The following is a 26,434-nucleotide window of genomic DNA, read 5'->3' on the forward strand; positions in this document are numbered from 1 at the left end:
TGACGGCTATAACGTGTCCACTTTTGAAGTGCATATTACCTTGAAACAAGAAAAACTTCCATGGACTTTCTTGATACGGTACCCCAGTTTCTCAGATGATGGAGCTTTAAATCCAATCGTACTAAGTGAAGATTATAGATTGAGTGTTAAATAGCTCTTTTAGGAATTTTGGATATGATTATATTCAGGAACTGTACCGAAAATATATCTTACTATGAGCATCTAGTCAAATTGCTTACGTGATTTAGATAGATTATTAAGTTTTGGGGAGGTCTCCTAGTCAAGTTTTAAGAATAAATGTCTACGTTCTTACTAGTAAAATTTACATTAAATGTGTTTACGGTCAAATTTTATGCTAATTGTCTTCCGAAGTAGACAGTATCATAGCCAAGAGAATGGGATATAGGGGGCTCAAATTCCATAAGTGCGTAGATAAGAGTATGTTCTTAAGACTTTTGCTACAATTTATTGTCTTCTCCATGGAATTCATCTATTCTTTAAGTTTTCGTCAAAAGTCATCTCCACCACCTGAATGCTTGCCCCCACACTTATATCATAAGTAGGTATGTCAAAAATAATTAGGCTTTTGCGTTGAATTTTGACTTTAAAGAGACTTTTCTGCAGTCAGATAGGTCTCATAGGATAGAGACCGTCGTAGAAATCCAACCCAACAGTCTCGAAACGTTTCAACTTCATATCTTTAACCGTTTAAGCGATATTGCAGGTAAGCGCTTTTGACTTCTGAGTTATTGAAACATTCTCCTGAATGAAATCATAGTAAAATCTCTAGTTATGGACTAGAGATCAACTAGTTATGGAATAAAGCAAATCTAGAAACAAAAACACATAAATCAATTTATGTTAATAGGTACTCAGTCTATCAGATTGCTAATGTACAAATGCTTTAACATGTTTTAATGTTGAGGACATTTGAATTATCCTTTTAGTGTGAAGACGCACTTTAAAAATAACTATTCAAAACATATTGATTGGAAAAAAAGATTTTTATTTCTTTTCGTGCCTCAAAAGATGTGTTTGTGGACTGATACACGTATCCTTTGGCAATATAGGTGACTTCTTCTGATCGTTTAGATTGTGTCCTTCTGATCGTTTAGATATAACGTAACCAGTGACAGATTTGTCTTTATTTCTATACTCAAACGAAGTGAAAAACACTAATGCAGTACTTATGTCTCATATCTCTCTGACAATTTTCATGATTTACCTGGATTCTATGAACCAAGGTTAGAATATTGAAAGCCTCGGTAATGACATTGTTCAAATATGGTTCTGAAACGTGGGTGCCGCGAAAGGAAGAGGAATCTTTGTTAAATATTTTCCAAGGGAACTGTCCAAGGCAAGGCCGTATCCATGTTAGGGGATACGGGGATGTTAGGGGGCTTACCCCCCCCCCCCCCGAAATGTTTGTCCGACTCGTAAGAAAATAACAAAATGAACATTAAAAAAATCTGATGCGTTTTAAAAGTTTTTTGTAGCCCCCCCCTTCCTCCTCCCCTAAAAAATTTGGGGGACATTCTTGGTCCAAGGATATTTTAGGTACTCGTTTGACTGATTGTATGCCAAACAACAATCTGTGCAAAAAGATTTTGTTCGGCAACCTCAACCTGCCATAAGAATTTTAACTTATACGCTTAGCCATCCCTGAGAAATTGCAGATATGTCCATTTGACAACCTGGATGCTCATAGTGTCTTTTGATGTAGTTCAGCATCCTCTTCAAAATTCCATGAAAATTTAATCTTGATACCAATAGCCTTTTTTGAGATGTTTCAGATGCGCCCAATTGACAGCCTGAATGCATACAATGTCTTTTGACTTTGTTCAACATGCCCCACAACACTCCCAGAAAGTTTCAACTTGATAACTCAAGCCATTGTGAAGTAATTCAGAAACATCCTTTTGACAACGTGGATATGCATAGTGTCTTTTGGTTCATTCAACATCCCACCCAGCAGCCTTGAAACGTTTCTACTTCACATCCTTAGCCGTTTAAGCGATATTGCAGGTAAGTGTTTTTGACAAGATGGATGCACATAATGTCTTTTGCTCTTTTCTTAGGCTGCGCTATTGCAATGGCTATGACAGAGCGTAATAAAGTAGACATAAAAGTTTAAAAAAAACATGTGAACAGTCAGCAAAACATATGGACTGATTTGTTTCAATTTTATTATTTAAATATTTAACGAATAGAATTCGTCACAACAAAACAAACTCCTTATATAAATAAATAGCATAACAGATCAATACATAGTTCAACAAAACATTCTAATAAAACGGAATAAGTCACAATTAACAAACAATATCTAAACTTTGGGGCTACACAACGTATATCACAAGTGTCCACAATTTTTTGCATCTAACCATGTTGTAAGCAAGCCTATGAAGCCTTCATTTCTGCTATTATGCATAGACACTGTACATAGGACAGTGTGGTGTGTGCCACCTTCTTTAAAACCAACCCCTAGGGCAGCTTCGTATAGGCTGAACACCGGGTAAATTTGGGATACCATCTTCTTTTGAACGAATAACATAATTATGATGAATTTTATTATCATCATCAATTTCAATTTTGTCTTCGCTACTTTTGCAGTTATCACTTGAATAATCAGTACTATCAGTTCTCATTTTGTCCGTATCACCCGGGAGTGAAACACAAACATATCTTGCTTTGGCATATTCTTCCCGTTTCTTCTTCCCAGAAGAAGTAGGACTTGGGGAAATTTCACTCTTAGTCTCTAGCTTATCGAGTAAATTCTTACTACTTGCTTTTTTAGCTGCCTCCACCAAGGCTCCCCAGTTATTTTTTGTCGTTTTCACAGGACGAACAAGTGACGTCAGTCGTCCAAAAGTACTATTTTTAGAACGTAAACTTCCAGAAACACTTTGTGATTCAAGGTTACTCTCCATGCTAAGATGACTTAAGAAAGTATGGTTTGTCTGAATTTCACTCATGTGGTCGGATTCGAAAGTCCCAAGGTTGAAGCCCTTCATTAAACGTCGTTCTTTGTGACGGTTCTTTCGCCCTCCTGGTCCTGGAAAATAAAACTTATTACTCCGGACCTTAAAAAAAGGATGTGTTTAAAAAAAGGATAGTAAACAAAATTCAAACATTCTAATAGAGTTATCTATGATGATTTTACTGAAAGCTCCGAGGTACTAACTATTCGGACATATATAAAAATGGTTGGCATATAAATATAGTAAAAAAAATTTTGTTCCATCTATATATATTATAATAGTACCTCTCTTTCCATTGCATCAATCAAAGTCCATGTGAATTTCACATACAGTGTAAATATACACGAATAGTAGTGAAAAGTCCTATACTCTCCATTTAAGGCTTTTTAAACATCAAAAACCACACAAGCTAAGCTACTCTTCATGTCCCCGCCTTCGTGCACGCCCAATGACAATTGTTTAGCGCATCACGACGAGAAACTATCGCTCTGCCGGTCTTGGAACTTCCAAAACAGCGCGCTATGAATGTGTGTCATGTTTGGAGAAACGTTTCACTACTGTTCGTATATATGTTTATACTTTGATTTCACAGCACAAAGTACGGCTCTGAAATGTTGGTTCTTCGAAAATTTACAAAATATATGCTTGATTGTCTTCCAGTGGAATTGCCTAATTTTAGGTACCTGTTTGACTGGCCGTATATCAAGTATCAAGCTGCGCAAAAACTATGGTTTGATCGCACCATCTAGGGCTGGAACGAAATAATGCGTAAGATGGCTAAGTAAAGACTCCACGGATGAAGGATGATTGCCAAAGATCGTGCTTATTGGTCATTCATCTGGGGCCAAACAAAAGTACCAAATCCACAGATGAGCTGAAAAGAGGCTAGATGACGAGATTTAAAGTATATTGAAACTTCATCGGTGTTACTGGGAGGTAGTAAAGAGTGAAACATCGAATATATTTGGGGGTGGGGCGGGCGGGGAAAGGAAGAGGATTATGTGTAGCTTTGTAGGTCTCGGGTGGCTGGATCCTGCAATGGCTTGTTAGTACTAGTAATATTGGTAATGCTGGTAGTAGTAGTAGCAGTAGTAGTAATAATAGTAGTAGCAGTAGTGGTAGTAGTATTAGCAGTAGTAGTAGTAGTAGTATTAGTAGTAGTAGTAGCACTAGTAGTAGTAGCAGTAGTAGCAGTAGTAGTAGTAGTACCAGTAATAGTAATAGTATTAGTAGTAATAGTGGCAGTAGTGGTAGTAGTAGCAGTAGTAGTAGTAAAAGTAGTAGTAGTAGTAGTAGTAGTAGTAGTAGTAGTAGTAGAAGTAGTAGTAGTAATAGCAGTACTAGTAGGAGCAGTAGCAATAGTAGTAGTTTTAGTAGTAGTAGTAGTAACAGTAGTAGTAGCAGTAGTAGTAGTAGTAGTAGTAATAGTAGAAGTAGTAGTTGTAGTAGTAGCACTACTAGTAGGCTAGCAGTAGCAGTAATAGTAGTAGTAGTAGTAGTAGTAGAAGCAGTAGTAGTAGTAGTAGTAGTAATAGTAGTAGTAGTGGTTGCAGTAGTAGTACTACTAGTAGGCTAGTAGTTGCAGTAGTAGTAGCAATAGAAGTAGTAGTAGTAGTAGTAGTAGTGGTAATAGAAGTAGTAGTAGTAGTAATAATAGTGGTAGTAGTAACAATAGTAGTAGTAGTAGTAACAGTAGTAGTAGTAGTAATAGTAGTAGTAGTAGTAGTAGTAATAGTAGTAATAGCAGTAGTAATAGTAGCAGTAATAGAAGTAGTAGTAGTAGTAGTAGTAGTAGTAGTGGTAGTAGTAATTTCGGTAATTTCGGTAGTAGTAGTAGTAGAAGTACTAGTAGTAGCAGCAGTAGTAGTAGTAGTAGTAGTAGTAGTAATAGTAGTAGAAGTAATAGCAGTAGTAGCAATAGTAGTAGTAGTAGTAGTAGTAGTAGTACTAGCAGTAGTAGTAATAGTAGTAATAGCAGTAGTAGTATTAGCAGTATTAGCAATAGTAGTAATAGTAGTAGTAGTAACGTAGAGTAATAGTAGTAGTAGCCGTGGTAGTAGCAGTAGTAGTAGAAGCAGTAGTAGTAGTAGTAGTAGCACTATTAGTAGTAGTAGTAGTAGTAGTAGTAGTAGTAGCAGTAGTAGCAGTAGTAGTAGTAATAGTGGTGGTAGTAGTAGTAGTAGTAGTAGCAATAGTAGTAGTAGTAGTAGTTGCAGTAGTAGTTGAAATAGTAGTAGTTGTAGTAGTAGCAATGGTAGTAGCATTAGTTCCAATACATTCCATAGTGGAACTTGGTGTCAAACAGGGATGTCTCCTATCGCCCATATTCAACTAAGTAATGGATTGGATAGTTTGATAATGAACTGTGCTCTAAGAAATATAAGCAGAGTCGTCTTTGGAAGAGGGGACGATTTCCTTCTATCCTTGACAGACTTAAATTTTGCCGACGTTACATTGCTGGAAACCATCGCCAACAGCTTCCAAGACGTGATTAATACTGTCTCTAATGTCTCGAAGCGCATCAGAACCATGATAGGTAGGTCCAAGACTAAAATCATAGCCCACAACCATTCTGCTTCTGCCAGATCATTATGGATGGTTGATCTATTGAAAAAGTCGATGAGTTCAAGTACCTTGAGTGTACTGTTACACAAGGTGGTGGATCTCAAAAAGATATTTTAACTTGCACAGCAAGTGCTTGAAGACTCTTTAATAGCCTAAAAAAGCACTATACGCCAGGCATGAGATCTCAACAAAACCGATAGTGATAGTCTATACACACTCCCTTCAAGTTGTACTACTTTACGCTTGCGAGACCTTGCCATTCAAGATAGAAGAGCTTTCAACACGTTTGATCACCACAGCCTTCACTATATACTCCGAATTAGCAGATGGTCTAGAACTCTCAATAACAAAGAAAGAAAATGTTGCAGCCAGTCTGAATAAGCCCTCGTCATCAAAAAACGTCACCTAAATCTCCTTGGTCACACTCTGCGTCCTGTCAACTCGAAGGTACAATATAACAAGAGGTTCTCATCTGCGAGCCATCACTCTCCTGGAGAAGAAAACCTGGAGGAAAGAGGATGAATCTTTGGCAAAAATTCCAATGGGAACTTTAATCACGGGGAAATTTCTGTAGCCGACAGGTTGAATGGGTTGTGATTCGAAGGTCCATTGATGCCGGACAGGAAAGTTCCTCGTCTTGTATCCATTAAAAGTACGAGTAGAAAGTAAGCAAGTTTTAATTGCCGGTTTCTTTCAAAATATTTGAGGAAAACATTTCAAAACATTAAAAAAAATTCAATTACTTAAAGAAAAACTGCACATAATCGCCGTTATTCTTAAAGCAGCGTGAAGAATAACTTTTTATCAAATTGATCTGGAGAATGAGCACTTATCTTTAAAGTAGGAATAAAATGTAGCTTTAGCGTGAACAGCGGAATTACCAGCCCCCTCCCCTATTTACAGACAACTTCTGTTTATATTAGTGCTAATTTTGTTTTTTCTTGCAATTGACGAAAATGATATGACCTGTTCCAGCATTAGAGCCACTTAAAAAAAAGGTTTTACAAATATAAAATATTTAAATTTTCGGTGGAATCTTAATAGATGATTTACTCGTCCCCAAACTCCTGCTCTCTGTGCTAGTCTAAACATTTCGCTCCAATTAAGGGAGGTCAAACAGAGACAAAGGGATTTTTTGAGGGGAGTACTTGGAAGGGGGAGGGCTGAAATATCTTATAATGCAACGCAATATTTTTGACAAAATTGACAAATTTATGTTTTTACAAATTCATCCGTAATAAAAAGGATAAAATAAGATCATCGGCGCACAGGTGTCATAACCTAGTTGATCTTATATAGAAATACCCTTGTAAAAACGCTGCGTAAAGTAATATTTTTATTCTTCATGGAAGAGAGGGCTTAACGTTAAAAACTCTTCTGATGATTCCGTTCCTGAGGTTGAAGGGGTTATATTTGTATGCAAAAGAAGTCTCATGTAAAGCTTAAAAGATTGAGTCTAAAGCTTCACTTTTTGAGATTTTAGCTCCTCTTCCACTAAAAAAGATCCAATTACTTATCCCTTATTTCTGGGGAGCAGCTACGCAATTTGGCCAAATTGCTGAGCAGCTATTTAGGCCAAAATTGTGATATTTTGGCACACAAGTCACCTTACAGTCTATTATAAATTTCAGTTACAATGAATCCTTGTTAGAAATTTTCCGACTAGTCGATTCAATACGATGCTCTGGGTTTATGGCTTTTCTGGCAAATCTGGCTTTTTACGAATGCATAAAAAAGATTGCATAAATTAGGAAAACCTGGCAAATCATTTTTCTTCTGGCAAACCTGGATTTTTCGTAGAATTCTTAAACAAGCAGAGTAACTTTTTTTCAAAAAGTTATGCTTTCTGTTTCATTTTCTTAAGAAAATGCAAATTTTTGTGTCCATATATTGCTATTAAAATTTCTATTGTTGAGGTTTTGTCAAACACAGGTTGCTCTTTCTCTTGCATGCGAGGTTGGTTATCATCTCATTAAAATATTGTTCTTGAAGGGAAGGGGTCTGAAAATTCAAAAAATAGATTTTTTTAAAGATATAACGCCTAGGTTTTTCAGGTCAGTGATTCATTGAAAAAATTTGGCCCATGGGGTATGCCCCCTTCCATCTCCGTGCAGGTGAGCACATGATTTTGATAATTTATTTCACAAGGTGGAAATTTAGCTCTAAAAATGCACTTTTTGGAGCTTCAGATTCAGACACCCCCTCCTACTTCCACATAAATATAGACGACATCCCCACCCCACCCAATAGACGTACAGCTATACAAAACCATATAATTGTTATCGACACTGCATATACTTCCACAATTATAGCCATTCATTTTCAAACAGTTCGTGGTAACGAACTGTAATTCAGGAGTGACCTGGCTCAATAGTAACCGAAACTCTAAGAAAGGAATTTTTTTTAACCGAAACTCTAAAAAAAAAGGATACCAACAGACATATCAAAAGAATTACCTTTTTATACTGTTTTCAAATATATAAATTGCATTAAGTTTAGTTTTCCCCATCAGAGGTTACGAGCCTCAGAACATTTTCCTGAGTTTAAACAAAGGGGGGGGGGGCCTAAAAGTCAAGTGATCTTAATGAAAATTATAGCATCAGATTCAGCGTATTAGAGAACCCTATTATAGAGGTTTCAAGTTTCTATCGGAAAAAAATGTGGAATTTTGTATTTTTTTGCCAGAAGAAAGATGACGGATGCGTGTTCATTTATTTTTTTTTTGTTTTTTTTCCCAGGGGTGATCGTATCGACCCAGTGATCCTAGAATATCTGGAGAGAGCTCTTTCAAACGGAAATTAAAAGTTCTAGTGCCCTTTTTAAATGCAAAAAAAATTGGAGGGCAACTAGGCCCCCTCCCCCACCCTTTTCCCCCCAAAATCGTCCGATCAAATTTTTTAGATAGCCATTTCGTTCATTATAGTTGAAAGACCCAATAAACACGACCCCTTTACAGCCATTATTAGCGCATAGTAGCCTACTTTTTATTGGGATGTATGCATACATTTTCGGGTGGGGGAAGGGGGGTGACAAATTTTCTGCTTTGACTTTTCCCTCGGGTTTTTTTTCCATGGGGATGGAAGTTTCCGGGGAGTGAACTTGCCAGGGGAAATTATAGACTGGGGGGAATTTGCAAAATTTGTATACAAAATTTCTTTATATGTCTTGCTTTTTCTTTTCCGTCTCAAAAACGCGCGGAGTGGTTAAAAGTAATTGTCCGGGGTGAATTTCCACCAGGATCAAATTGTCTAGATAGTACTTCCGTGGAGAGGGGGTTTCTCCGTGGAGGGGGGCCAGATTTTTTGGCATTATTTAAAAAACGATAAGAAATTAAATAAAAAAAATAGTTTTTTCAACTGGAAGTAAGGAACAACATTAAAAATTGAAACGAACAGAAATTATGACGTATATAGAGGGGGTTCTCCCCTCTTAAACACCTCGCTCTTTACGCTAAAGTTTGAATTTTGTCCCAATTCTGTAAGAATGACTCTTGAAACAGGGCCGTTTAATTAGAGCAATAAGACGCTTTTTAAAAGTACTTAAAAACTTTAGAATAAAGAGCAAGGTGTTGAGGAGGGGACAACCCCCTTTATATATGTAATAATTTCTGTTCGTTTTAAGTTTTAATGTTGCTCCTTATTTTCAGTTAGAAATAACTTTTTTTTTATTTAATCGGAGAAAGGAACGACATGAACTAACCGTGAAATTAAATCACAGCGACAGACTGTTTTTCGTCCATTTATTTTGGTTTTAAGTATTTTGAAATATCAAATGCCAAAATGTTTATTAAAATTTTGTATTCTCGTTACGGTAAAGCAGTAGCACAGAACAATATTTGAAACCACCATCTGCTACGTCGCTTATTCAATGCATAAGTAACACATCATGTTTTACAAATGTCTCCGTTGTAAGAAATTACCATTATCACTGATAAACCCGCAACAACTGAAAGACTGGCTAAACTCCTGCTTAGTTTGCTACCGTGGCTTTTCGAGTTCCTAAATTGGTCGTAGATATTTCACGCTAGATTCGAAAATTGAGTGGGCTCAGATTAGACGACATGCCTGTATACAATTTGAAACACAGATCAAGCCACATGCCACTGTAGTGCTGATTTAGGCTTTACCAACCCGTTCTATGTAGCCCATCCCATTTTATGTAGCACACCGGCATTCCATAGTCAATGAGTTGATCTCGATAAGTGATCTTTTGAGAGCTGGTACCAGATCTCAATGTAAATTAAATTTTAATAATCTTTGTAATGACAAAACAGTGGGGCTGACTTCTGATTCTATAAAAAAAAACTGTTATAGTTCACAACGAAAAGCCAAGGCCGTATCCAGAGGAGGGTTAGGGGGTTTGAACCCCTCCCCCTCGAAATGTTTGTCTGACTCGTAAAAACGTAACAAAAATGGACATAAAACATTCTGTATTCGTTTTTTCAATTTTTTTTGTACCCCCCCCCCAAAAAAAAAATTGGAGTAAAACCCCCTCCGAAAAAAATCCTGGATACGGCCCTGCGAAAAGCTCATATGTTTTACACTTTCATTTGGTGATTTTTTAGAATTCATTATTAGTTGATGACGCCATTTTATATTTCTGGTTAATTTTGTTTCCATTTTTGTCACAAAAATAAAATTTATTTCCATTCTTATAAGTTTTTTAGTGTATTTAAGTTATTCTCATTAGTGATCCTTTTGGAACTGGAACAAAATCTTAATAGAAATCCAAATTTTAAGAATTATTGTTTTACCTTGATGTCCTGACGCAACAGAGGTATTAACTCCGGATCCCCTCAGAATCTCCAATAATTCACAACGAAACGCTGATATGTCTTGCTTTATTTCGTTGACATCATCTTCTGTAACTCCTTGATTTTCGGATTTTCTTTGTTCATCAGTAATGTATCTTCTTACTAGATTCCGCATTATTGCCTGACAACAAAAAAATAATTTTATAAATAATAGCTCCCTCAAAAAGAACAAAATATGTATGTAAGACAATTAAATAGTCATAGGCAGCGCGCTAGCGCTGCCTAAGTAAAGAACGATGTGGGCAGAGGGTGCTTTTTTTTGGTTTTTCTCCATACCCGGGCACTTCGTATCGAAAAAGTTTTCGAAGAAAGTTCGAAAAGGGCTCATTCGTGTGGAAATTGAAGTGGCTAGTGCCCTTTTTAATAGTCGAAAGTGATTGGAGGGCAACTAGCCCCCTCCCCCCACGCCCATAATTACCCACACATACAATCAAAATTTTGAGATAGCCATTTTGTTCAGTGTAGTTGATTTCCATATAGAAAATATCTTTTTGAGGAGGACATTCTCCCACAACCCTCGGGGCAATGGTTTTAAGTTATGCACTAGGGGCATATACGGTTTTTATAGAAGGCGTTGTCGTAGAAACTTCAAAAAGAGCTCATTCGATTGGAAATTCAAAGGGCTAGTACCCTCTTTAATAGTCAAAAATGATTGGAGGGGAACTAGCCCCCCCCCCACGCCCCTCATTCCCCCGAACACATCCAATCAAAATTTTGAGATAGCCATTTTGTTAAGTATAGTTGATTTCCAGATAGAAAATATCTTTTTGAGGAGAACACTCCCCCACAACCTTCGGGGCAAGAGTTTTAAGTTTTGCCCTGGGGGCATATAAGGTTTTTATAGAAGGCGTTGTCATAGAGACTTCAAAAAGGCTCATTCCATTGTAAATTTAAAGGGCTAGGGCCCGTTTTAATAGTCGAAAGCGATTGGAGGGCAACTAGCCCCCTCCGCGCCCATCATTCTCACAAACATATCCCTTCAAAATTTTGAGATAGCCATTTTGTTCAGCGTAGTTGATTTCCAAGTAGAAAATATATTTTTGAGGAGGATACTCCCCCAGAACCCTCGGGGCAAGGGTTGTAAGCTATGCCCTGGGGGCTTATAAGATTTTTAATAGAAGGCTTTGTCGTGGAAACTTCAAAAAGGACTCATTCGATTGGAATTCAAAGGGCTAGTGCCCTTTTTAATAGTTGAAAGTGATTGGAAGGTAACTAACCCCCCTCTCACGCCCACCTTTTCCCCATACACATCCAATAAAAATTCTGAGATAGCAATTTTGTTCAAAACGTAGTTTAAAGTTCTGGAAATTAGGTCTTTGAGGATGACAAACCCCTCACAGCCCTCAGGGCAAGGGTTGTAAGTTATGCCCTGGGGGCATATAAAGTTTTTATACAAAGCTTTGTCGTAGAAACTTCAAAAAGGGCTCATTCGATTAGAAATTGAAATGGCTTGTGCCCTTTTTAATAGCCGAAAGTTATTGGAAGGCAACTAACACCCCTTCCACGCCCACTATTTCCCCAAACACATCCAATCAAAATTTTGAAATAGCCATTTTGTTCCGCACAGTTAAAGAGCAGGAAATTATACCTTTGAGCAGGACACTCCCCTCACAGTCTTCAGAGCAAGGGTTATAAGTTATGCCCTGGGGGCATATAAGTTTGCAAGGGTTCATTCGATTGGAAATTCAAAGGTCTAGTGTCCTTTTTAATAGTCGAAAGTGATTTGAGGGCAACTAGCCCCCATCTCTCGCCCACCTTTTCCTCAAACAAATACAATAAAATTTTTAGATGGTCATTTTGTTCAGTGTTGCGGATTTCCAGATAGAAATTATGTATTTGAGCAGGAAACTACCACATAGCCCTCAAGGCAAGGATTGCAAGTTATGCCCTGGGGACATATAAGGCTTTTACTGAACGCATCGTCGTAGAAACTTCAAAAAGGGCTCATTCGATTGAAAATTGAAATGCCTAGTGCCCTTTTTAATAGTCGAAAGTGATTGGAAGGCAACTGACACCCCTTCCACGCCTACCATTTCCCCAAACATATCCAATAAAAATTTTTAGATAGCCATTTTATTCCACGCAGTTTAAAGTTCAGGAATTATACCTTTGAGCAGGACACTCCCCCACAGGCTTCAAGGCAAGGGTTATAAGTTATGGCCTGGGGGCATACAAGGTTTTTATTGAAATATTTGCCGTAGAAACTTGAAAAGGGCTCATTCGATTGAAAATTCAAAGGGCTAGTGCCCTTTTTAATACTCGAAAGTGATTTGAGGGCAACTAACCCCCCTCTCACGCCCACCTTTTACCCAAACACATTCAATCAAAATTTTTTGATAGCCATTTTATTCAACGCATTTGAAAGTTTAGGAAATTAGGTCTTTGAGGATGACAAACTATCCCCCCTTAAACCCTCAGGAGAAGGGCTTTAAGTTATGCCCTGGGAGCATGTAAGGTTTTTATTGAAAGCGATGTTTTAAAAACATCCAAAAGGGTTCATTCAATTGAAAATTGAAAAGACTATTGCCCTTTTAATAGTCAAAAGTGATTGAAGGGCAACTAATTCCCCTCTCACGCCCACCATTTTCCCAAAAACATGCAATCAAAATTTTGAGATATCCATTTTGTTCAACGTATTTGAAAGTTCTGGAAATTAGGTCTTTTAGGATGAGAACCGCATCAGAGCTTTCAGTGCAAGGGTTTTAAGTTATGCCCTGGGGGTATATAAGGTTTATATAGAAAGCTGTTGTATAAATTTCAAAAGGGGCTCATTTGATTTGAAATTGAAGTTTCTCTTTTTAAGTCGGAAATGAGGGGAGAGTAATTAAACACCCTCTTATGCCCACCATTACCCAAAACACATTCAATCAAAGTTTGGAGACAGCCATTTTGTTCAACGTAGTTGAAAGTTCTGGAAATTATGTATTTGAGGATGACAAACCCCCCAGAGTCCCCAGGGAGAAGGTTGTAAGTTATGCCCTGGGGACATATACGGTTTTTAATGATAGAGTTGTCGTAAACACTTCAAAAGGGGCTCATTCAATTGGAAATTAAGAGGGCTAGTGCCCTTTTTTTAATAGTTGAAAGAGATTTGACGGTAACTATCCCCCCTCTCACGCCCACCATTCCCCCAAACTCATTCAATCAAAATTTTAAAATAGCCGTTTTGTTCAACGTAGTAGAAACTTTTGGAAACTAGGTCTTTGAGGATGACAACCCGCGCCCCAGCCTTCATGGCGAGGATTGTAATTTATCCCCTGGGGGCATATAAGGTTTTTATTGAAAGCGATTGGAGAAAGACTAACACCCCTCTCACGCCCACCATTTTCCCAGAAACTTCCAATCAAAATTTTGAGATAGCCATTTTGTTTAATGTAGTTGAAAGTTCTGGAAATTAGGTCTTAGAGGATGACAAACCCCTCACAGGCCTTGGGGTAAGAGTTGTAATTTATGCCCTGGGGGCATATAAGGTGTTTATAGGAAGTGTTGTCGCAGAAACTCAAAAAGGGCTCATTCGATTGGAAATCGAATGAGCTTTATGTTTAAAAACTAAATGTTGCCATAAGATTAAATCAAAATGTACTGTGTTAATGCTAATTCCCAATAAGGCATCTCAGCAGTATCCCAAGAACGACTGAGGGTTTTATGTTCAAACTTTTGGGGCTGCTTCTGCTCTTAAAATTTAACCAAATCAAAATAGCGTAAGTGTATCCAAGCTATCAAAGTAAGTAAACAGATTTTTTTGCGAATGGTATCATGTTATCCGTTTCAGGTCAACTAGACGAGGTTTGAAACTAAATTAAACACTTCTATTTTTATCCAGATTTTTAAGAAGGGTGTGTGTTGTTAAAAATTTCTGAAAATTTTTCTCCAGCATACAAATAGCAGGCCAAACTATAAATCTTTAAAGAACGAAAAGATTTAAAAAAATACAAATGAATGTGCATCGTCAGTTTAATATACACAATTAAAATCTTAATATTATTTGATTTATTAAACTTATGAAAGTAAAAACATTTATATTTTTTTCAATAAAGTGCAAATTATGTTCTGGTGTAAACCTCTGTCTACTTCTTTATTTGTATGCCCTTTTATATTGGCAGATGTAACGGTTTACATAAATTCGAAGATAGTCAGAAAACGTCGGTATGATCTTTATTGAATAACGTGACAATGCACACAGAGAAAATAAGGTAGCACAAGAACAACTAACGACGACGAAGGCGAAAGATGGACTGACTTTAGAAGTGTACCAAGAGTATAACTTTCCTGGAACGAAAGTTCCAGCTATTGGTCGTTCGACCATGCCTGGGACCGAGCCCTTTCTCACGACTAGCCTTAGTCCCGAGAGCCCCTCCCCCCCCCTGGACCACTCTTGTTGACACATAAATAGGCAAATCTCTAAGAAAGTTCTCGGAAAAGTCTTCTCGAATTTATGTTCCAAATACTTTACAGGTTCTCCCCCCCTGTTTTAAGTTAAATTTCCCAAATTTGGCTTATCCCGTTATTATTAAAACCTCAAACTTTAATTGAATTCAAAACATTCAATACCCTTCCCAAATTATTCACTTCTCACCTACTAACCTTCTACAGCATAAACTAGTAAACAATTACATAACATAAACACTACACAATACTTGCGTAAGTAAACACTTACATAGTATAAACGAACCACACTAATAACAGTAGTCGGAAACTGGATATTTTAACAATTCATTTTTCTCTGTATACTTTAAAATAGACTTGTTCCCCATATCACTGAATTTGATGAGGACACGGAAAGTTGGGATTATGTATAAACTTCGGATTAATGCAAAAGGAATGACCGAGAAAGGCTAATTAATCCTGAAAATACCAGCGAAACACAAATGAAATTGCATAAACTTATAGATAATGGAATAGATATGGATTTTATTGCTGCGGAACGCCTCGGTTTTGACCTATTTGGTTTCACTTTAATAACTTGTGGTTCCACAAATGGCAGTACTACTGCTGATATCTCTACATGACTATTAATGGTACGCATTAAAGTCATCCTACGAGGTAGCAAAATCATCTAACGGGACCTCAATACCAGCTCACTTTCCATAGTTACCCAAACCGCCCTGCAAGTCATTAATATCATCTCCCAATGCAAAAAAACCTTCCCACGAGGCATCAAACTCATCGTGCGGGACATTGAAACCATCTCTCTGTCCATGGGTAGCCAAACCGCCCTGCAAAGTATCAATATCATCTCCCAATGCATCAAAACCATCCCACGAGGCATCCACCTCATCTTGCGGGACATTGAAACCAGCTCTTTTTCTATGGGTAGCCAAACTGCCCTGCGAGGCATCAATACCATCTCGCAGTGCATCAAACCATCCCGCAAGGCATCAATCTCATCTCGCGGGACATTAAAACCTTCATCATTGAGTCCAAATTTCACCCTCGTCAGAGCAGAAAGAAATTCATCGGAAAAAGAAGACGTCTCTCCTTCCCCCACTATCTGTTCTATCTGTTCCTATTGTTTTGCAACCTTGTACGCATCACCTAAACAAGAAATTTCTGCACTATGCTCTAACAAATACCGTTTGTAGGACGGTCTGATCCCCTCTTTAAAATAAATTAAGAGCAAATCTTCCAAGGACTACACCATCATCACTGGCTTCTAAGGACACCCTACATGATCTTTCTAATTTTTTCATCATTCTATAGAATAGATATACCCTTTCATCCTTAAATTGAACCACGCCTACAAACTCTGCAACCATTTTGCCTACTATTTTGCCTAGGGCATATGCTACAAGTAATCCACGTTTTAAACTTTAAAAATTTATAATCGAGGGATCCGGATCCTCAAAAAAAGAAGAACGAAACAAACCCTGGGCCAAAAGCGACGCGGTCTGTGAAGCTCTTGAATCAGACCAATTTAACAACAACTGAAATTTTTGTAACTGCAAAACAAATTCAATTATTTTTCCACTTTCTGACTTTGTGAGTGGTATTATTACTGAAAGTTTTTTTTATATCCAGTTTCCACAGGATCAAGTATAGGAATAAAAACTGACATATCGAGATCAACATTTAAAAAAGCAATTACTCTAAAAATTAAAATATTGGTTTTAAACACCGTTCTTTAATTACGGACGCTAGATTTTGGGCAATAAACTTCACTTTTAACAACAAGGGTCTAATAAAATTTACTGGATTGTTTAACCGTGTTAAATCACTTACGCAAGGTAGTCTGTCTCAAATCCAATTGCCGTTGGTCTCAATTAAATCACTAGCGTCAAATGGAGTCACAATTGAGAATTAATTTTCGATTATCGAATTCACAATGTTAAATTTTGGTTGAAAACTGTCAAATGTAGATCACACGTCGACTGTATAAAATGAGGTAAAAAAACCACCAAACGTAGAATGGCTAATCGAAGGTAGAAATCAACCGGAGACTCTCAGTTGTAGAAATTTGAATTAGTAGGTAGAAGCTATCGCGAGAAAATCCATATTAGGCATTGTGTAACAGCCTATTTCAAAATGTTCATTTAAAAGAAAGTGTTTTTCAAGAAGGCGCTTTGAATAGAAGAAAGTTCAATAGCTCGTAACGTTTCAATGTCTTATTAATCAGTCTTTTGCAGTATTTGCAGCTCAATATCACAAGCAATTTTGGTAGCGGGCGAAATAGCTCTTCAATATGACGCCAGTATTTAGCGTAAGATGTTGTAAGTACTTATAACGTTCACTCAAATGTCACTTGGAGGTTTTCCACTAGTGATATTTGCTCCACTAGTTTTAACCGCTTGCCACCACTCTCTAAACCGCTGTCTACTTCTTTATTTATATGCCTTTTATATATTGGCAGATGTAACGGTTTACATAAATTCGAAGATAGTCAGTAAACGTCGGTATGGTCTTTATTGAATAACGTGAGAATACACACAGAGAAAATAAGGTAGCACAAGAACAACTAACTACGACGAAGGCGAAAGATGGACTGATTTTAGAAGTGTACCAAGAGTATAACTTTCCTGGAACGGAAGTTCCAGCTATTGGTTATTTGACCATGCCTGGGAACGAGCCCTTTCCAACGACTAGCCTTAGTCCCGAGATCCCCCCCTGGACCACTCTCGTTGACATATAAATGGCCGAATCTCTAAGAAATGAGACACCCGGAAAAGCCTTCTGGAATTTATGTTCCAAATACTTTACACTGGCCTTGGGAAGGCATAGGGGTTTGAGCCCAACTTATGTTAACTTCTGCTCGTTTAGAGTTTGACTCGGTTATTTGTTGTAATTTCTGTTCGTTTTGGGTTTCATTTATTTATCGATGCTGATTTACGGTAGTTTCACGCTTGGTAGACTATTTGATTTTATTTTTGCTCATTTTTTGATTAATGGAGTTCTTTACTTTTCTTTGAAAAACTTATTTTGTGGAAAAAGTTTTTTTAATTAATTTAAAAAAAATCCGAATTTCATTTCTACAGCGTAAATTCAAATACGAACTAAATACGGTAAAATCGAAAAGAAGATCTTTAGGCAAGATTTTTGCATTTTCCCTAATTTCCGTAACATAATAATTTTCTGTAAGGAAGATGAGAAAGAATGAGAGGAAGATAGAGGGGGGGGGGGGTGCGAAAGATATTTTTAAACTTTCCTAAGACAGTAAAAAAAAAACAGTTTTAGTCTTAAAATCATTTAATGGCACCTTCAGTTTCTATCCCGGTTTGACGCATCAAAACTACAGATTCCTTAGTAGTACAGGCAAATGGAGGTTTGACCCGAAACAAATTGCAACAGAAATGATTCTTACACCATCTTGTAGAGAAAAAAAAACTGAACAACATATCCATTTTCGCATATTCTGAGTCGACGCAAAATAACGGTTTTTTGGCTTTTAATGCGATTTTTTTTACGTTTTCCGGAAAAAAATATAATTTTAGTATCCGACCGTTTTTCTTGAAATGAAGTATGATTCTGATGCAGAATGACAAGCTGAGACAGAAAATGAGGTCCGATTGGGTGTCTGGTGCAAAACAAAAAAGTTTCACTATCATCAATATGCGTTGCGGTAATTTTTGTAAAGACAATCAATCGGCACTTGTTATTCAACAAATGATCGGTTGTTCGTAAAAATACCTGAACTAGGCACTAGTATAAGACACTTCGAAGGCTACGTAATGCAATAAAAATGAAAATCGTCACATTCATCACTCAGTGTTTTAAAGATTTCAAAGTTTATTCCCAAGATTTGACTGAGAAATCAATTAGACGAAGACCTCAAGTAATGCCAGAAAGTCGAGGAGAAAACTAGTTCCGGTCAGTGACAGTCATAACCTTTATTTAAATTCGCCATCTACCCCGAGAAAAAATTTTATTCGAAATTCCGCCATCTAGCAGTCGAGTAATACTTTCCGGTGAATCTGCTAGTGTTCTGATGAATGATTAGCGCAGGTAAGAAGTCGGTTTTTATAATGGTGGTTCGGAACTGAATACTTTAAGAGTTTAAAGGATAAATTATTGTACTTTACTGCTTTGCGTCAAATTCTTTGATGTTTCATGTCAGTTGAAGTTGTTTTTTTTTTTTTGTTTTACAGCGACATCTATTGAGAAGACAATCGTCCCCTGAAATACACCTTGTACCAACAGGTGACCTCATCATCACGACAGGTTAACTTTAAAAGTAGTTGCAATAGAAGTAGTAGTAGTAAATGTTGCACTAACAGTAGCGTTAGCAGTAGTGTGCGCATATTGCCTTTTGATGAGACGATATTTCCCCTTTAAGCATTCTCTGAAAGTTCCAACTTAATACCCCAATTAATTCTTGAGCTAGGCTAGTTTGACGCTGTGCATGCACACAGCGTCTTTGGATTTAGTTCAACTTTCCCCTCAGTATTGTAAATGGAGAAGTATGATAGTAGTAGCTCAAGTAGTATTGGTAGCATGCAAATATTGTCTTTTGATCATATCCCTTATCATTCCCTGAATTTTCCCAATTAATATACTTACTTATTCCTGTGTTTCACCCTTTTGACAATCTGTGTAAACATAACGTGTTTTCATTTAGTTCAACACTTTCCTCAACATTCTCTGTAAGGCTCATTTGAATATCTCTCGTCTTCTTGGAAAGTAAAGTTCAAACAAACATAGCCCTCTCAATAACGTATCCATGTGCAACAATGAAGTAATTGCCTTGCCTATAGCCGTTGTCTTGAAGACTTTGGGGACGTTGACATCCCTAGAGACATTATTACTGGACCTTTCAACAAGGCTGAACAAAATAAATCTATTAAAATTTATATAAGTTATGTTTTGATTAATAAATCTTTTTTTTTTTTATAGCGAGATGTCTACTCAGTTGGAGCACTGCAGAATCTGCAAAAGAAATGTCGAAGACGACTCACATTACACGATTATTACACAGAAAGGAGCTGCCGGAATTAACCAATCTAGTCAGATGCGAAGGGATACCGTTGTGGTCACTGCCGGACAGAAGGTCCATGAGTTATGCAGAAAAAATTATACACACAGACGTAACATTGACAATGACACTCAAAGGCGAAAGGATGAGTGGCTAGCTAAAATTTCCACTGTCAAGTGTGAGTTGCGGTCGAGTACTTTACAGTTCAGGTTTAACGAGTGTTGCTTGTTTTGTGGCTGCCCTGTTGACCCCTCAGCTTCACACTGGAAAGGCTCAAATGTTTTCTGCGTTCGGACCATAGACTTTGACAAAACAATTAAAGAAACATGCGAACTGAGAAATGATGACTGGGCAGTCAGTGTTTACCGAAGGATATGCACCGTCCCAGACCTTCATGCCGCTGATGCCGTGTACCATCAGCTTTGCAGCAATAACTTTCGGACAAGCCGAGGGATTCCATTCAAATACGAGAACATGAACTGTGAGCCTGAGAAAAAGAGAAGAAGGTCAGGCAGACCAGAGGACGAGGTGAAAACGGATGCTTTCATAAAAGCGATGCAGTTTCTTGAAAGGAATGACGAAGAACAGACAACAGTCAGTGATGTAGTTCAAAAGATGCGTGACGCTCTTGAAGTGGATGTTGAACCTTACAGCAATGTTTATATGAAGAAAAAGATTTTCGAGCACTTCGGTACTAGAATTCTCATCTCGACTGTCGACGGAAAGTCGAATGTAGTGACTTTCACGGATACTGCGTCATCAATCTTAAATCAGTATCATGTGGAAGCAAGATCTGCAGATCCCGAGAAGGAAAAAGCACAGTTGCTTTGCGCTGCAGCGAAACTGTTGAAAAACGACATAAAAGGCCTACAGACAAACAAAGACGACTACGACGTTTTAGAAAAACTGTCAACCACTTCAGAAGCTGTGAACTTTGTACCTGACAGCCTCAGACTTTTTCTTCGGGAAATATTTGTTGGGAAGACCGTAGACCTCAAGATTGCTAGTATTGGTCATGCGATCATACAAGCAGCTAGACCACAAGCTGTAATTGCACCTCTGCAAATAGGTCTGGGTGTACAGATGCATCATCACTTTGCGTCGCGATATCTCATCGACACTCTGAACGCAATGGGATTCTGTTCGTCGTACTATGAAGTTCGGCGATTCGAAAGATGTTCAGCCATCAGCGCAGTTGAGGATCTGGATGAAATTCTCCCTGGCGGGTTTATTCACCACGTTGCCGACAACGTGGATCATGATATCTGCACTCTCGATGGCAACAATACTTTCCACGGTATGGGTATCATTGCCTCTGTGACACCAGCGTCAACTTCTGCTAGAATACGCATTCCTAGGATTACTCCCACTGCCGATGACATAAGAAATGCTCAAAAGATACGCATTGTGCACCATAAATCAGACGATTCCATACTCTCGCGAATCAGATATGAAGGTCTGAGAGATTTTCAACCAGTTGTTAACTCTACCCTTGAAATCCTCTGGCATTCCTCCTGGTACCTGAAAACTCCAAGACCGGGTTGGAATGCCACGCAGCAAGCACTTATGGTTGACCCTAAATTGTATACGAGAAGTGTTTTAAGTGTGATTTACGATACTGACCACTGAAAACCAGTTCGGTTTGTAATTCACTTTCCCTAATTATTTTCTAAAAAAAATGTAGATCAGTCATTAATGATTACGATTTTTTTTTTCTGGTTCAGTGAACAACCTATTTGATTCTATTTTCGGTCTCAGCTCGTGATTCTACGTCAGAACCACACTTTCATTCAAGAAAATCGGGCTACAACGAAAATTGTATTTTTTAGGCGAAAAAAGTCGAAAAAATACAGTTACTTTTTTTATGGTGCTTCTTAAGCTAAATCCGACTTCGTTTTCGGTCTCGCCATGTTATTTTGGGTTAGAATCATACTTCCGTTCAAGAAAAACCGATGTCCACGAAAATTGCGATATTTATTCGAATAACGAAAAAAATAGCATTAAAAGCCAAAAAACCGTTATTTTGCGTCGACTCAGAATATGCGAAAATGGATATGTTGTTCAGTTTTTTTTTCTCTACAAGATGGTGTAAGAATCATTTCTGTTGCAATTTGTTTCGGGTCGACCTCTTTTTGGAGCTCATTTTCCTGTACTATAGACCAGAGCTGAGTTTGAGCGACCTTCAACGTAATAACCGATTCGAGGTCCTTACTGATTACACCGACACCGAGCACCAATGGTCTAAACTGAAAGTCCTGATAAACAAGGTTGCTGGACAAGTGCTTAGACACCCCAAGAAGAAACTAAGGCTCTGGATCTTGGACACCATAATAGAGGTATAAACGAACCCTTCACAGCAGCCCAAAAGAACCCCACTTAGAAAAAGTGCTAATAAGCTTGTAAAATAGTCCACTCGTAGTGTCAGAGAGAAAAACTGGTCACAAATGACTTCGAAAATGCAGCAAACGGAAGAATGGTATAGCCAAAGGAAAATTTTAAGCTTTTTAGGGAAGTGACAGCTACGTTACCCATGTCCACGGACTCCCTGAACCACAAAATGGAAAACCTTACTCAGAACAATAAAGGCCGCCTAGAAGGATGGAAAAAGAATTTCTCCGATTTTCTCAATCCCACGAAAGCTCCATGTTGTCTATCTGATTTCCAGAATGTATCGAGTAAGCTCTACCAGCTAAATCTAGAGTCACAATTATTTGCGGATGTTCTGCTGACACTGAAAAATGAGAGGCAACGCTATAGCGTTGCCTATAGTAAAGGCCATTCGGCTCCAATATTTTATTATTTTTATTTGTAAATTAAAAAAAAAAACTTTCCGAAAAGTAAGTTTTTCAAAGAAAAGTAAAGGCCATTTAAACTTAAGCTCAGCAGATACAAATACCTGTTAAAATTCAAACTGAAAACGACCAGAATTACTATTAAAGAATAAATGAAACCCAAAACGAACAGAAATTAAATAAAACATCATACCAAAAACATACAACAAGCAATAATATAAATGAATAAATAGATCTTTAGGTGAATAATGCTTAGATTGAATATGAAAATCAAGCTTAAAACGAAAAAAAAAATATTTTGCTAATGAAGTATAAATGAAACTTAAAACAAACAGAAATTAAATAAACAATCAATGCAAACAAACATACAATATATATTAATGTAAATGAATGAATAAATCTCAAAAACGAGTGAAACTTAAATTGGATATGCAAATAAAGCTTGAAACGAACAAAAATCACTACAAACAAGAGTTCGAGTATCGCCTCCTTCTCTCATTGTAAAAGTCTAAAACCTACTGCGTCATTAGCGCTTTGCTGAAAACCAATTTTATTGCAAATATTTTCTTTTGTACTTAATATTGAAAATAAACATTAAAATTATAGTAAAATTTTGAACTGATGAGCTTTCAGCAATTAATATCATTATACATCAAATATTCAGTTTAATTTATTAGTTCTTTATAAAATTGCTCAAGACGAATATAGTTTCATTACAAACAAGAGTTTGGATACTGCCCCCTTCCTTAACTGTAAAAAAAACAAAAGCCTACTGCGTCATTGACGCTTAACTGAAAACGAATTATATTACAATTTTTTTCTTTTCCAGTTCTTAAAGCATTGAAAATAAAAATAAAATTACAGTGAAATAAATTCTTGAACTGATGGATCTTTGAACAATTAATATCATTATATATCAGATATTCAATTTGATGTTGTTTATGCTTTCCAAGACTGTTCAAGACGCAATGACGCAGTAGGTTTTAGACTTTTGATTGGAAATTTAAAGTTCTAGTTTACTTTTTAAGCATCAAAAGATATCGGAGGGTAACCACCGCCCCCACGCCCCTTTTTCCCAAATGCATCCAATAAAAATTTTGAGATAGCTATTTTGTTAAAAATGGTTCAAAGATCATATGACAAAAATCCAGTGTCGACATAACCCCCCCAGCACCCGGATCCAGGTGTTGTAAGTTATGCCCTGGGGGCATATATGGTTCTTATGGAAGGGATATAATAAGCCTATAAACATTAGCAAAATATAGTGAATATTTTGCTAATGAAGTATAAATGAAACTTAAAACGAACAGAAATTAAATAAACAATTAATGCAAACAAACATACAATATATATTAATTTAAATGAATGAATAAATCCCAAAAACGAGTAAAACTTAAATTGGATATGCAAATAAAGCTTGAAACGAACAAAAATCACTACAAACAAATATTTTCTTTTGTACTTAATATTGAAAATAAACATTAAAGTTATAATATATTCTGAACTGATAAGCTTTCAGCAATTAATATCATTATACATCGAATATTAAGTTTAATTTATTAGTTCTTTCTAAAGTTGTTCAAGACGAATATAGTTTCATTACAAACAAGAGTTTGGATACTGCCCCCTTCCTTAACTGTAAAAAAAACAAAAGCCTACTGCGTCATTGACGCTTAACTGAAAACGAATTATATTACAATTTTTTTCTTTTCCAGTTCTTAAAGCATTGAAAATAGAAATAAAATTACAGTGAAATAAATTCTTGAATTGGTGGATCTTTCAACAATTAATATCATTATACATCAAATATTCAACTTGATGTTGTTTATACTTTCCAAGACTGTTCAAGACGCAATGACGAAGTAGGTTTTAGACTTTTGATTGGAAATTGAAAGTTCTAGTTTACTTTTTAAGCGTCAGTAACCACCCCCCCCCTGCCCCACGCCCTTTTTTCCCAAAGGCATCCGATAAAATTTTTTAGATACCTATTTTGTTAAAAATAGTTCAAAGATCATATGACAAAAAATCCGGTGTCGACACAACCGTCCAGGGCCCGGGTGCAGGCGTTGTAAGTTATGCCCTGGGGGCATATTATAGAAGATTATTATAGAAGTTATTATAGAAGGGATGCTCGTATAACTTCAAAGAGGGCTCATTTGATTGGAAATTGAAAGTTCTAGTTTACTTTTTTAAGAGTCAGAGGAGATTTGAGGGCACCTAGCCCCCTCTTCTCCACGCCCTTTTTTCTCAAACCGATCTGATAAGAACTTTGAGAATGCCATTTTTTGTTTTAATAGTTCAAAGACCATATAACGAAAAGGTTTTTATAGAAAGTGTTGTCGTAGAAATTTCAAAAAGAGCTCATTCGATTGGAAATTTAAATGGCTACCCTTTTAGTAGTCGAAAGCGATTGGAAGGCAACTAGCACCCCATCCACGCCCACCATTTCCCCAAACACTTCCAATCAAAATTTTGAGATAGCCATTTTGTTCAACGTAGTTGAAAGTTCTGGAACTTATATATTTGAGCAGGACACTCCGCGAGCAGTCTTCAGAACAAGGTTTATAAGTTTTGCAATGGGGGCATATATGGTTCTTATGGAAGGAATGCCCGTATAAACTTCAGAGAGGGCTCATTTTATTGGAAATTGAATGTTCTAGTTCGCTTTTTAAGCGTCAAACGATATCGGAGGGTAACCCCCCTTCACGCCCTTTTTACCCAAATGCATCCGATAAAGTTATTGAGATAGCTATTATGTTAAAAATAGTTCAAAGATCATACAACAAAAACTCCGGTGAAACAAAACACCCCAGGTCCCGGGGGCAGACCCTTAAGTTATTCCCTGGGGGTTCTTATATATGGTTCTTATGGAAGGGATTATCGTACAAACTTCAAAGAGGGCTCATTTGATTTAAAATTGAAGATTCTAGTTCACTTTTTAAGAGTCAAATAAGATTGGAGGGCACCTACCCCCCCCACGCTCTTTTTTCCTCAAACTCATCCGATAAGAACTGTGAGATAGCCATTAAAAGAAAAATTGTAATTAAAAATAGTTCAAAGACAATATAACGAAAACTACGAGGTGGAACAGCCCCCCAGGGCTCGAGGGCAGGCATTGTAATTTATGCCCTGGGGAAATATATGGTTCTTATGGAAGTGATGTTCGTAAAAACTTCATAGAAAGCTCATTTGATTGCAAATTAAAAGTTCTAGTTCAGTTTTTGAGAGTCAAAAGAGATTGGAGGGCAACTAGCCCCCCTTTTCAGACGCCCCTTTTCCCTCAAATGCATCCGATAAAAATTTGAGATAGTCATTAAGTTAAAAATTGTTCAAGAGCCAGATAAAGAAACTCAGGCGTCAACACAACCCCCAGGGCCCGGGGGCAGGCGTTGTAAATTATGCCCTGGGGCATTTATGGGTTCTTATGAAAGGGATGCTCGTATAAACTTCAGAGAGGGCTCATTTGATCAGCAATTAATATCATTATACATCAAATATTCAGTTTAATTTACTAGTTCTTTCCAAGATTGTTCAAGACAATTATAGTTTCACTACAAACAAGTGTTTGGATACTGCCCCCTTCTGTAACTGTAAAAACCTAAAGCCTGCTGCGTCATTGGCGTTTCACTGAAAATGAATTATATTATAAATATTTTATGTTCCGGTTCTTACAGCATTGGAAATGAAAATATAAAGTTACAATGAAAAAAAAAATCTTGAAGTTATGGATCTTTCAATAATTAATATCAGTATATATCTAATATTTAATTTGATTTTGTTTATACTTTCCATGTCTGTTGAAGACTCATATAGTGTTCAGTAAAGTGCCAATGACGCAGTAGGTTTTAGGCTTTTGCAGTGAGAGAAGGAGGCGACACCCAAA

At 37.1% G+C, this 26,434-nt stretch overlaps 1 protein-coding gene across 1 annotated transcript in view; it reads right to left on the bottom strand.

Annotated features, from left to right (window-relative positions):
- Window positions 1–2,212: 2,212 nt before the first annotated feature.
- LOC148951733 (transient receptor potential-gamma protein-like) overlaps window positions 2,213–26,434 on the bottom strand; it is a 325,562-nt gene continuing 301,340 nt past the window's right edge. The window contains exons 14-15 of the mRNA XM_089088658.1: window positions 10,297–10,477; window positions 2,213–3,052 (exon numbers count right to left, since the gene is read on the bottom strand). Coding sequence (XP_088944784.1) covers window positions 2,469–3,052; window positions 10,297–10,477 — 765 coding nt within the window. The 3' untranslated portion in view covers window positions 2,213–2,468. The remainder of the gene's footprint in view (window positions 3,053–10,296; window positions 10,478–26,434) is intronic.

The sequence above is a fragment of the Artemia sp. Qi Xiang Cuo genome, chromosome 5 (assembly GCF_049724085.1).
Source record: "Artemia sp. Qi Xiang Cuo chromosome 5, ASM4972408v1, whole genome shotgun sequence".
NCBI classification, from domain to species: domain Eukaryota; kingdom Metazoa; phylum Arthropoda; class Branchiopoda; order Anostraca; family Artemiidae; genus Artemia; species Artemia sp. Qi Xiang Cuo.